This window comes from Ammospiza nelsoni, chromosome Z, assembly GCF_027579445.1.
Source record: "Ammospiza nelsoni isolate bAmmNel1 chromosome Z, bAmmNel1.pri, whole genome shotgun sequence".
NCBI lineage: Eukaryota > Metazoa > Chordata > Aves > Passeriformes > Passerellidae > Ammospiza > Ammospiza nelsoni.
In genome coordinates this window covers 22,751,337-22,764,878 of record NC_080669.1, presented here as the reverse complement: position 1 = coordinate 22,764,878, position 13,542 = coordinate 22,751,337, and the positions used below count along the sequence as shown (strand labels likewise).

Sequence of the window (13,542 nt, the reverse complement as noted above, 5' to 3'; positions counted from 1 at the left end):
TGAAGAACTCTTTCACTTTACCAGGGGAAAGTATATACAACCTTCCAACAAAACAATATATCAATAGAAGAAATAAAGACATTGTTTGAAACCTGAATTCTTTATGGGCATCTGCAAGTGGTCAGAGCAAAAAGAAGTTATGGTCATAAATCCAGGTTCTCTTTAAGACCTGTGATCTATACAATCCTGACAGATTAATCTATGGCTAATTACAGTAAGAGCTGAGGAATGCAGAACATTAAAAATTATTGAACCTCTGTTTTCTATACAGTGAGAAGAGCAAAATCTATTCTGAGTGAGAAACAGGTCACACATACTGTGGAACTTGTGATGACAGTATTTATTTTCAAGAAAAAATTCTCTACCCACTTTGAAACCCTGAAAAAGCTGGTCATTATCCTAGCAAAGGGCTGGGATACAGTTTAATTTATGGGTGCCTGCAGTGGGCCATGAGGTTCTTGCAAGTTATATGTCACAGCGGTTATATCACTCCGTGTTGTCTGAGACTGGGCTGTCACAGAACCAGAGCCCATGGCAGTGCTATGACACAAATGCCACCATAATACCATTATTCAGTGATTCAGTGTTCTTTTTCAGAAGGAATAAAACCTTTGAGAGATGATCGTTGCTGGATTCTGCTGCCCTGAGGCTCAGGGGGACACGATTCCAGCCCCTCACAAAAGAGACTCCACTGAGGCCTTGGGCAGGGTTTGTTTTTTTTTTTTTTCCTGGGGGAAGGAGTTAGTAGAAGCCAGTACTTGGAGGGTGAAGCAGATGCGCCAGTTAAGGATACTGTATTCAGTCTGACTCCTTACATGACAGATACTGGCTCCGCAGGATTTCTGAGGAAACTGCCTGTGTTACCTTGATACCTTTTTGGCACATTTTGGAAGCAAGTAAGAGTTCAAATCTTCAACCATCTTTTACTCTTCCAAAGAATCCCACAGTCCATTGTCTCTATAAAAATCCAAGGCTGAAGATTCCAACAATGCACTAAATCTCTTTAGGAAGTATGACATAATTTACCTTCTGCAGTTCTTTCCTACAGTAGAAGTAGACCACTTGTAGTGATTAGGTAGGTCTCTAGAGAAAAGCAGTGTTTAGTTAGAACAAAAATACTTTAGAGAAAAATACAGTTTGTAATCATATAAGACTCCCTGGTAGACCTAGATTGGTCCTAGTGTTTTTTTGGAACAGCAAATGCCAAAGGAGTGATGTTTTGCTGAATTATCTTTTTTGGAGAAATTTTGGAAAACCTTATTTTTCCTAGAGAGTTCAGTCATGATCTGCTTTGAGTAATGATTTTCAGATGTTATGTCAAAGATAGATGTGTATACCCAGCTTGCAAGGCTGAAATTACTGATCTTGGACAGGACCTTTCGAGAAATGCTTGACCCTACAGTCATACTCTTGTTTCCAGCATATCTTGAAATGTATTTTACATACTTGTAAAGTTGCATTAAAAGGTTGAATTTGTTTTTCTTTACCATATGGTGTTGTATTAGGAGTAATTGTATTCATATACAATAAGAATTAAATATAAGAAATATTTGTCTTTTATTAAAACACTTTTCTGTTTGTTATGACACTGATGAAAGTTAAATTTTCCACGTATGACACTGATGAATGTTTATTTGTCTTTAAATATTTATGGAAGACTGAGAAAAATGTTTTACTGAAGCAATTCCTTTATTTAAAAGGATGTGATAAGGGTGCATTTTGTTTGGGAGATGTATCTGCTTTGTTTTATTTCAAAGAGGCACTGTTAATGTTTGTAAATCTATTATTAGTCCTGTGCTAACAGATTGTGGTAGCTAGAACTATCTTCCCTGTCTGAGAACATGATTCTTTGGAAGATGGGATTAGGAAATTATGCTCTCTCTGATGTCCACTCTGGTCAATTCTTCTGAGATGGGAGTCTGGATATTATTAGTTTGCTACCTGATGATCTGTGCTGTGGCTTGCTTGAAGCTCTGTTCATCAGTTCTTCTCAGTTTGGCCCTCAAAGTGCTTGCTTTTTTCCCCCTCTTTTGTTTTCTAGTTGCTGATATGCTTTTAATTTCCCCCTCCAATTTTACCTGTGACTAATTTATTATTCACCCAGCACAGCTTAAATTACGTTGTTGTCTATATGGGTGTGAATCAGAAAGCTGTGATTAGCTCCTCATTAGCTGCTTCCCGAGCTCTCTGACACTCATATGCTGCATGCATGCGATGGGGGATGGATCACTGGATATAAAATAGCATAGTGTATGTGCACTCAGGACTGTTGACTGTTGAACACATCAATAATTTCTTTGCAGCAATTTAGAAAATTAAGTCAGGAGGTAGGACATTATTTGGAAATTTGACAGGTTTTAATAAGTAGGTTTTATTTTTTCCAGTAGATACATATTCCAGTTTTTATGTTGGAAAAAATTAACAACTGAGTTAAAGTTTAAATGCAGGCACATTTTCTCAGTGTGAGCATGGTAAAATTAAGAATTGGAAAAAACCACAAATCCTAGAGAAAAAAATGAAATAAACTTATTTACACCAAGTTTCTCCCATTTGTAGAGACTTAGGTTATTTTTGAATTTGCCCGGAGTTTTTTATTAAATGCACAAGAGAAGTACTGCAGATTAATCATGTGACTCTGAATATATATGGTTTTACGATCCTGAAAACTGTTTGCTGAAAAGGCTGATTGATTTGATGACAGCAGATTGACATATTTCATGTAGTCCTTTTTTAGATGTGCATAATGTGATTTAGAAGTTTTATTTTTCTATGCAGTGTTTTCTTTTTCTAAATTATCCTGTAACACTAATTGTTGTCACCTTGGAAATATCTTGAAACAAACTTAAAACAAAATAATGTTGTTTTCCAATTTTTTTTTTAGTGGTGATGTGTGTGTATATGTGCGGTTGTGAAAGAAAGTGTTTGCCTTTTTCATATGAGTATTCCTTTTCTTCTGCTCTGCAAGTGTCTTGAAAGGATCTTTGAAGATGCTCCTATGAAGGAGAAATTGAGAAACTTCCCTTCCATGATTGTCTACAGTTACAGTATTCATCATATCTGGGATGAAGTTAGTTTTGTAAATGTATCACCAAGGTATTACTGGTAGAAAATGTTCACTGGCTAGGTGTTCATCTCAAAATTAGGCAAAAGGATGAAGCAGGAATTATTCATGTTGAAGCCTATAATGAGATGCTCAACACATCTCTAAAGGGCAAAATTAATTAGTTGATCCATTGAAGACCTGAAGTAGCATAATAGGAGATGGGAGAAATTTCCCTCAAAGGATGTTAGCATTGGTGCAATTAGCCAATAAGCAGTAATGGAAGCCCTGACTTAAGTGTAAATACCAGGAGAAATCTATACGTTTTAGCCTTTAGTGTTCATGAGTAAAACCAAATTCCATGGTAGAATGTGTGTCTCTTGAAACATATCGCGTACCTAGATCATGGTACTTCATATTTTAGTTTTCCAGCAGGGTAGTCTGAAGATCATAGTTCAACAGACTGTTGAAAATGGAAGATTTCTTATTTTTAAAAGAAATGCTAAAACATAAGAAAAGTTTGCTCTCTTAGACAGATATAATCTTGCAGTGCTGTCCAATGACCTGTATTAAAATACATAATATAATCTGACTTTGCTATTTTTAAGGGTTGGACAGTTCATTAACTTGTCCTTTTTGTTTTTCTGGTAGATAGCAGTAGTCATGGGATCCTGTACAGCAGGAGGAGCATACGTACCTGCAATGGCTGATGAAAGTATTATTGTTGGGAAACAGGGAACAATATTCCTGGGAGGGCCACCACTGGTAAGGATACAGAAGTTTCTAGTGACTGGCCTCTTTCCTCCCCTCCCCCCCAAATCATGCTGCAATAATTGTACACCTGAAACAATTGAGTCATTTCTTGGTGAGATATTTCTAGATACTCTGTAGATTAGATTGTGTTTTTAAGTAAGTCTGAATGTTTCTATCCTAAATCAAATCTCTTCAGTTCCTTAGAGGTATATAGATATAAATCAGACTGTGCCCAGGTGTTTTTATAGTACTGTTTTTAGATTGCTGTGCACATTTTAAATAATAAAAATTGTTTCTATATTCAATTATGTACTCTCTAGGTTTGACACAAAATTTGAAAAATCCACAACCATGTGTATTGTATCTCAAAGTTAAAATCAATGATAAAAGAACTTCTGAAGCAGGACTGGTCTGCTGTATTTTTATGTCAGCTTACTGCCAAAGGAGGCATGCTTACAGTGGCGTTTGTCCTAGTTCTCTCTCTCTCCTTCCATTCCTTCTGTCCTTCCATCCTTCCTTCCTTTCTTCCTTCCTTCTTTCCTGCCGTCCTTTGTAAGGAAATTGTTTCTAAGGAAACTGACCTGACAATTTCCTGTGAATTAAACCTTGCATTTTTGTGGAACTCATAGTGAAACTTGTGACTGTGAAGTACTACAATGTAAGAGAGCTTTAAAATTACAGTAGCTTGGCAGAACAAAAGGAATGCTTGAATATGGCTTGTTATTTTAGACATAACTGTATGTCCTAGTCTAGGCTCAGTTCTATACCAATACAAATAATAATACTATAATGTCAGTCTTTTGCTGACAAAGATTATTCTATTTATCACAAGCTTTATGAGAATAAAAATGAATTTTTAGTATTAAATGTTAGTGCTAGAACTAACCGAGCATCATTCATCACAACTATTCAAGTCTCAATAAAATGTGGCTGGATACACTTGCTATTTTAAAATAGTCAAATATGTGCCAAATTTACTGTACAAGCTGGTCTGAGGCAGCACAATGGCTTTGTTTTGGTTACAGTCTTTTGGGAACTTTAAGGTGTGCTTCCTGTGACAAAGCCAAATGTAAATCTAATGTCTCTCAAGGGTCCTTCCATCTAAAGCATGCCGAAGTGGAGAAATTGCTTTGTAACAGCATTGCTAATGAAGATACTGCTTCATTGATTTCTCTTGTAACAGAGGAGGCAAAGTCTCTTGGAAGTCACTTCCTTCAACACTTAAAATACTAGGAAAATGTGGTGTGTCCCATTAAACTGTGGGAAAACAGCCGCTGACAGATTTATTTGTTGACTGGTTCCTAAGGCAGGATTGTGTTACTCTCAAAAGTATTAAGGACTCATCCTTTAACGTGATTTAGTGTTTACCTGTATAGCTTTTCTCTCATTTCCACAGCATATTTTTGCATTGCTTTCTTTTCCTTTAGAATGAATTTTTCCCCATTGCATCATCTTGTTTATAAAAGTAGATTTGGCATTTTATACTTCTTTCAAAGTTCAGTGTATAGATGGCTTTTAAATTCTTGTGCAGTTTAAAAAAAATAAAAGAAAAAAAGGAAGAAAAAATCTTAAATCCTTTCAGAATTTAACTGGCATATGGAAAACAGGGGCATGGGACTCACATCTAGAGTAGAAGGATACTTTGTTCCCCACCCTAGTAAAAAAGACATTTAGTTTGAAGTAATTTATTATTTTAGTGGAGGCTTTCCAAGTTGATAAGAAGAACAAAGTAATCAGGAAAAGCAGATTAAGTAATGAATAGCAACTGTGCAATATAATGGTAATTTATTTACTGCTCATTAGGATTTTGTTGTTAGACATTTGACAGTAATTGTTTCAAATGTCCTATCTAGGTTTCTGTTCTTTTTTATCTTGTTTGTACTAGTGTTTTTCCACTTGTTTGTAGGTAAACATAGACAAATCGTCCTCAAAATTAAGTAATTCTCTATAAATACATCACTGTAATTTAGATACTTGGAGTTTCTTGCTGAAAGTGGCATATGTATGAAAGAATATACTATTTGAGAATATTAGTTGAGTGAGTAACATGTAATTTGTACGTCTTTCCTTTGAGATAAGAAAACTAGTGTGATGAAAGACATGAACTTTGTTCATCAGAGTGTTAGTAGGTTTGTTACTATGACTAGGAGTAACTTCCCTGGTTGCAGGAACACCTGAGCTGTTCAAGTACAAACCTTTTCAGAAGGTTTTCAGTAAGACATCTAATACCCAGTGTGACCCAGAAAACTGGATTGGAAGATTAAAAAAAGAGAACCAGATGCTTGTTCTCTGGGAATGGTCATCATTTAACATCACAAGGCAATTTAGATCATATGTGTATGCCACTGAGATGTAGCTCATGAGACTTTTGCCAGGATAGACATCTGGAAAAGGATGACCTGAGTCAGGCCTCAAGGGGAGGACTTGACTAGGGAAGTCAGTGACTGCAGAAGTGTTGTGAAGTTAAAAAGTTTTTAAATCTTTCCCCATTTCCAGAGGAAGATTTCACAACTATCCTCCAATTTAATTTGTTTCTTAGCAACCTGCAGATGTAATGATCCTTATCTTTGTGCGTATATGTCAAACTTTATTATCTCCACCTGTCAGCCTTTCTGTTCTGTAGAGCTTTTCATATTCTCACTGAAAGTATTCTACTTGCCTACTTCTAAGCTTCAAAGCTACTTCAGACTCCCACAGAAACACCCATTCCATGCTGTAGCAGATATTGTAGCTGTTATTGAGTAAGCTCTGTTCCCCAAAACGTCTTTCCTATATGAAGGAAATTGGATTGGATTTTATTGCTTACCTGCCTAAAACAAAATATCCTGAGGAAGTGAAAAAAGAAATATCCCTGATGTTACTTATAATTAGTCTTGAGATGTGTACAATAAAAAAAAAAATCTGAATTGTAGGTACAGTCCACCATCTAAAATGGAAGTTTTCTTGGCCTCCTTTTTTGGAAAGGTGAGGAGTAATGACTTCATAAACAGACAGATCTCAATAGAAGAGGACAAGTGTCACAGTAGCAGTAATATTCAGGGCCATTCTTCTGCATTTTCTCAAGTGGAATATCTGTATCCTCATCTTTGGCAGCTCTGCTTGGTAGTTCAGGCTGTCATGAAAATCTATAGGCTCTTGTTGCAGAAACTTCTGATTCTTCCTTCCTGAGGTAAAATTTGCTACTTTCTGTGCTCAGAGGTGAAAAAGTCTGGTAAAAATAGGGAATAAGTTTTTCAAATTCATGTGCATTTATGTACTGGGGAGTTTACTGCATGTTGGCCTCATCTGTTATGAGGAAAATACATATTATAGCTAAAGTTTACATTTATAGCTTTCAATAATTTCTAGCTGAAGTAGCTTGAGCAGGTGTTTCTTAGGAAATGCCCAGATATATTTTTGAGACTCTTACTTGCAGTCTGTTAGAATTTAAAGACCTTTAAGGTAACTTCAACCACTAACTCTAAGTAATTTTAACTGTTACTTAAACTCTACAGTTTGTAGAATGCTCTGCTCCAGTACCGTATCTGGAAAGCATATATACTAGCTCTCACCTACTATGACAGGGTAAGACACATTTGGGCTGCAGGGTGCAGCTCTGAGCACTCCAGAATGAGCCTGAATGAGCCAGTGAAAATCCATGAAGATGATGGAGTGGAGCATCTGTAAAATTAAGAGGGTGTGAGAGAGATGAGACTCTTCAATCTGGTGAGTTGTAGGGCAAATCTATCCACAGCTTGCAAGGGGGAGTAAAGATAGCAGAGCCAAGCTATTTGTTGGTACCCTTTGGTAGGTCAAGAGGCTGCCAGGCAGAAACTGAAATACAGGAAGTTTTTTTTAGTTGTAAGAAAACATTTGCTGTAAGGCTGGTCATGCCAAACCAAGTTGTCCAGAGAGTTTGTGGAATCCTTTCTTGAGCTATTCAAAACTCATGGTCATTACATGGTCATTAGCAACCTTCTCTGGTTGACCCTGCTCTGCAATCTCACATGGTGGCAGACAGAGTCCTCAGCTCCAATATTGTGATTTGGAGAATGAAAACTTCACCTCTCCAGAAAAATAAAATAGATTTTTTTGTAAAATATCTTAAAATTAATCTCTGGACTTCTGTGCCAATGGAAATGATTGCACTATTCAGCTTTGTGCAAAGTTCTGCAGTAGTTAATAGTTTGTTATAACTGGTTGCATAGTGACAGATGTATGTAATTATTTCATAGAATCATAGAAAGAAATCATATATCAAATGATGGAATCACTTATCTTATAATACACCCTAAAGGTCATTGAGTCTGGCCATTAACCTCACACTGCCAAATGTACCACTAAACTGCATTAAACCCTTACATTCTACATCTGTAGGCATTTAAATACCTCCAGGGATGGTGACTCAGCGACTACTCTGGACAACCTGTTCCAATGCTGCATAACCTTTCCAGTGAAGAAATCTTTCTCACTTCTCTTAGAAGTATCTTATGTTCACTGTTTAAATAAGACTCACATTAATTGTCTCTGGCAGAAAATTTCCATTTATTAGTATGCCATACCTTCATATTCCATGGGTAATTCAAATTCCAAAACAAGAATCCACTGTTGAAGAACTATCTATACTTAAATTTGCAAATTTGACAGTTTGAAAGTGTGAAAATATATTTATGTATTTATATAATTGATGTGCTTCGTTGTTAGATATGAAACTTGGAAACTGAAATCTGTTTTGGAAATGATGATAGTTTTCCCTTCCCTTGCTTGTACTCTAACTCTGTAATCTCTGTGAATGGTTTCTCCAGCTTTCAAGGAATCCTTTTCAAAGCACTTACTGTAGCGTAGAAATGCCAAAAGAAGTATTCTAAGTTTTTTTTTTTTTTTTTAACCCCACTAGTAAATGATACTGTTTTGTTCTAAGAAGGAGACCATTCACTTTTAAATTACCCTTTCAGGTCTAAGATTACACAGATCTAGGCTTTGGATTGTGTGGTCCAGGTACTTTTATGGAGATGTTGTACTTGATCCAAGCAGTTACATGCCACTGATACATCTTTTAAGCACTAACTTACTGTGTATTTACTGGAAGGTTTAGAAAATAAAAACTTCTAATGGTTGTTTAAACTACTAATGTTAGTATTTAATGATAATAATAGTACTATAGTATTTAAATTTATAGTAATAATAGTACTAATATTGCTAATTAATAATTAATAGTAGTAATAGTAATAATAGTATTTAAATTATTATTTAAACTAGTAAGTTAAAATTCACAGAAGTGTTTACATAGAGAGAGCAAAATTGAAAAATACTGGGTTTCTGGTGTATTGTTTGCTTGAAACAATGCTTGGAAATATCCCATTTGAAATTTCATAGTAAGTGCTCAGAAAATTTTAGTGAAAAAGCATATTTATGAATCTGAAGGATGTGTAAGTGTATGCACACAAATTATGAACACAGCAGTAAGTATAACAGTGGGGAGTATCTTTGTAAGTAAAAACTACATATTAACACTAGAATAAGCACGCAAAGTCAAAGAACAAAAATTTACAAGATTCAGTGTTGTCATATTTTGATGCTCTGAGGGAGAGTAAAAATATGATTAATGAAGAAGTATTTTGCAAAGATCTCTATTATTACTGTACCTAAGATGGTATAAATATTAATGCAGGACAACTGTCAACTGTGGAGCTCATTTTCCTTTCCTTGTGTTAGGTTAAAGCAGCAACAGGTGAACAGGTATCAGCGGAGGATCTTGGAGGGGCAGATCTTCACTGCAGGTTTAAAGAAATATTTTCCCAGAGTTAATTTCTTCCATATGGTAGACTTCCCCTTCCCCTTCCCCTTCCCCTTCCCCTTCCCCTTCCCCTTCCCCTTCCCCTTCCCCTTCCCCTTCCCCTTCCCCTTCCCCTTCCCCTTCCCTTTCCCCTTCCCCTTCCCCTTCCCTTCTTTTATTTTATTTTGATTTTAGATCTTTCTTAAGATGTGTTTACCTTTTGAAAATTATCTCTGTATTATCTGATGCTGACTGATTGTTTTATAGTTAGAATATCACAGTTACATTGTGTTAGTCTGGTTAGCATTGTTTCCTTCATTTACTTTAAAATACATGTCTAGTGTACTTCAGCATCATGCATAACAGGGAGGACTTTAATACTGAGTGTTAACAGAATATGTATTGAGAAAGATAATGCATTTTGCAAATTGTATCTTTCTTACTGTCATGTAGAATTCACTACAAGCAAGACCAAAATAGCTTGTACTTTTTGTAAAAAATACTTCTTAGCAAACCCAAAAAACATGTGCACATTCAAGTTCTGCAATAAATAATAAACAAAATTAGGTATTATTGCACAGTAAGTTATGCGTTGCTGTATAATAAACATTTATTTCTTCAATTTGAAGTGAATAAAGAATTATTTTGAAGGGCAGTTCATGCCCTTTTTGTAAATATGTTTTTCTTAATAATTGAAATTAATTTTTGCGGCACATGAATAGTGTTTGTTATATTTTATATTGCCATTTAGATTTTTTGTTTCCTGCATTTTATTTCACATCTCATAACTTGAAGGAACTATTTTGAAGATAAGGTCAGGCACGGGTTTTATTTTTAAAGTAATTTCATAATAAAACAGAGCTGAATTGTTTCATCCATATTTTCAAGGTCTAAGAAGCTTTAAAATGTCAAGTTTTCATTGTCTGATTTATGTTGTTTTTTTTCCCTGAAGTATTCATCTTTCCATTGTTGTTTATGTACAGAAAATCTGGTGTAACAGATCATTATGCTTTGGATGACAATCATGCACTTCATCTGGCAAGGAAAGTTGTAAGAAGTTTGAATCTCCAGAAAAAAGTAGATGTAAGTGTATAGAGTCTGAAAACACTGCGTTGTTGAACTTTTGAATGCTTTTCTCTGCTTGATTGATATAACACTTGTTTTATAGAGCATATGTTTGTCTATGACTTTACACATCTAAAAACGAAAGTTACGGTTCTTGTCCTTAAATATTTCTCTGATGCTTTAGTTCTGCAATTGCATTTCTGCTGTATTATTCCCAATAAAACTACTGGGATTAAATGCAGGAATGAAACAACTAGAAGAGTGCTTCAGAGTCATAGAATTGCACTTTTAGATTAGTCCAGTCTTGCAAGACACTTAATTTTAAACCCACATGATTGTTTTCCATGGACTTAAAATTAGATACCTGCTAAAGCATCTCTTTGAGTAGACATTTTCTGAGATTATTAAGGTGTTGAAAACCAAGGGGATAGACCTAAATCTTGACAATGAATTGTATTGATTTAAGAATTCCTTGTAGTAAATGGGATGGATAGCATATGGGGGTGGAATTGCTGTATTTTATTTTAGTAGGAGATATGAGAGGGTGAATGGAAGTTCAAGGAAGGCAAGGTACTGCATTCATTTGTGTGATAAAATCTTCAGGTGTTTCTCAGAATGCTGCCTGCCTTAGAGGGCACAGAGGGAAAATAAGCAAACAGGAGGATATGCCTAATTTTTTATAACATGGAAGAAGGGGAGCACATATGGACATATATGCAGGAGTAGGAAAAAGGTAACAGTAAGTGAGAAACTGTTATCAACCTTCAGTTTAGGAAACTTGGTCTTTGTGCAAAATGACAAGCCAATACAGGCATTTTAATTTTGTTGGCAGAGAGAAGTCTGTGCTCAAGGAAATTGACAAATTGATAGTTTGGATGTTTAAGTCATAATGTGAACTTTGTTGTGTAAATTGTTTGTTAAATTGCTATAGGTGACTGTAGAACCGTCAGAAGAGCCTTTATTTCCAGCTGATGAAATATATGGAATAGTTGGTGATCAGCTAAAAAGAAATTTTGATGTCAAAGAGGTATGAGTATTAATGCAAGATCCGTGTGCCCATATATACATACATCTGTTTTCTTGCAGGAAATCACTCTTTGTATTGTCATAATTGATAATACCTGATTTGGATACTTATTTCTTTATATTTTTGTCCAGCAGATGCCTTGTAATAGCGGTGACTTGTTGAAAATATAATCAGTTTTGGTTATACTTTAGAAAAGGATGTACAAGGATGAGAGATTGGTAACATTCTGAAAAAGCTGACAGAAATGGGAACTCCTCTTTGGCAAAGTATTCTATGGACTTGCCCACGGATATGAAGGCTTGCTTTTTCTGTCAGTCCTGTGAAAGATTGTTTAAGGATTTACGGCGTATAGGCACACCAAACAATTGAGCCTTGTCCCAACTGTGTACAAAGACTATTGTACTGTACTGCAGGTTTAGTGTAATTATCTGCCTTGGAACCTTCATATGAGCCAACAGGCTTTCTCATATTTTTCACAAATCTCACATTCAGAGCCTTTTTCACTACTAGCCAAGTATGTATTTTAGGAAGAGTCTTAATATGTACCCATCTTAAAATATTTGGCAGAAATTACTAGGATTTGCTTTGCATTCAGGGGAAAGAGAGATGAACAGTTTAATTGAGTTTCTTCACTCTCAAAAGTTTGAAGAGTTTGGATTTATGTTCTTTTAAAGTGGAAATAAGTATAATCTGGAAAATCTTGCTAGCAGTGGATCTGTATTTATAAAAAATGGCTCCTTTGCATCACAGAGAAACCTCAAATCAGATCTTCATTATTTTTGTATGTCGCAAACTCAAGCAAGCCTAAAAATAATCATATCTCTAAGAAAGTGACTCATGGCTGTACATGTGTTTCCTTTACAAATGAGAGGCTATTGATTAACGTTTAATATAAGCAGTGGTTTTTCTTTGAAATTCAACTAATGAGGAAAACATTGTTCCTGTGTAATTTAGCTATTTGGTTAGAACATTCTTATCTTGAAAATCCATTTTTTACAAACATGTGAGTGAATCACACTTAAAAAACTAAATGGGCTTTGCCTGCCATCCAGACTGTTTGTATGGTGGACTGCTTGATGTTCTATAAATAGAAAGGTTTTAAGTTATATCTTGTCGTGGCCGTCCTTTCTAAGCAATTAAAAACCTTGAAGGATTAAGAGTTTAATGTTATTTTTCCATTTCTTCTTAAGGTCATCGCTAGAATTGTAGATGGAAGTAGATTTGATGAATTTAAAGCCTTGTATGGGGATACTTTAGTTACAGGTAAGTAGAAATGTAGTTATTCTGTGTACGTTCCCACTGATTTTATAGTTGGATTTATTCTGGCTCACCACTGATATTTTTAATATGTTTATTTTCAGAAGAATAGCATTTTTTGTTGCCAGGAGAAAGTCTTACCTTTATACGCTATGGAAAAATAAATACATGTGGAAATTTATGAATTAATCTCTTGTCCTTTAGGATTTGCAAGAATTTTTGGTTACCCAGTAGGAATAATTGGAAACAATGGAGTTCTTTTCTCGGAGTCAGCAAAAAAAGTAAGTAGATTATTATCTTCTTTGCCATTGAGAAACAAAACTTCTGGTGGACAACTTGCTCTTGAGAGGAGAAACTTTTTTGAATAATGAAAGAGAACTGGCTCTGTGTTTTTCATATAAATGCAGAACAGGTATAAGCTGTTAATAAGCTGAAAAAAAAACTGACCATAATTTAGAAAAGGTGTCTGGTAGATTTTTCTGATGTGAAGAAGATCGCCAACATCAGAGCAGCACTTGGATTTGTGTGAATACAGCATAGTTGAACTAGTATATCCTGAAACTTACATCTGTTGCAAGACAAGTCCATCCTGATTACATCAGATACCCTATTGGGTATTTCTAAACTCTGAACCATGAAGGATAT

General features: G+C 35.3%; 1 protein-coding gene across 1 annotated transcript in view; it reads left to right on the top strand.

Annotated features, from left to right (window-relative positions):
• Positions 1-13,542, top strand: part of MCCC2 (methylcrotonyl-CoA carboxylase subunit 2) — a 37,214-nt gene that overhangs the window by 11,642 nt on the left and 12,030 nt on the right. The window contains exons 7-12 of the mRNA XM_059491926.1: positions 3,692-3,805; positions 9,488-9,552; positions 10,532-10,631; positions 11,545-11,640; positions 12,831-12,903; positions 13,102-13,178. Coding sequence (XP_059347909.1) covers positions 3,692-3,805; positions 9,488-9,552; positions 10,532-10,631; positions 11,545-11,640; positions 12,831-12,903; positions 13,102-13,178 — 525 coding nt within the window. The remainder of the gene's footprint in view (positions 1-3,691; positions 3,806-9,487; positions 9,553-10,531; positions 10,632-11,544; positions 11,641-12,830; positions 12,904-13,101; positions 13,179-13,542) is intronic.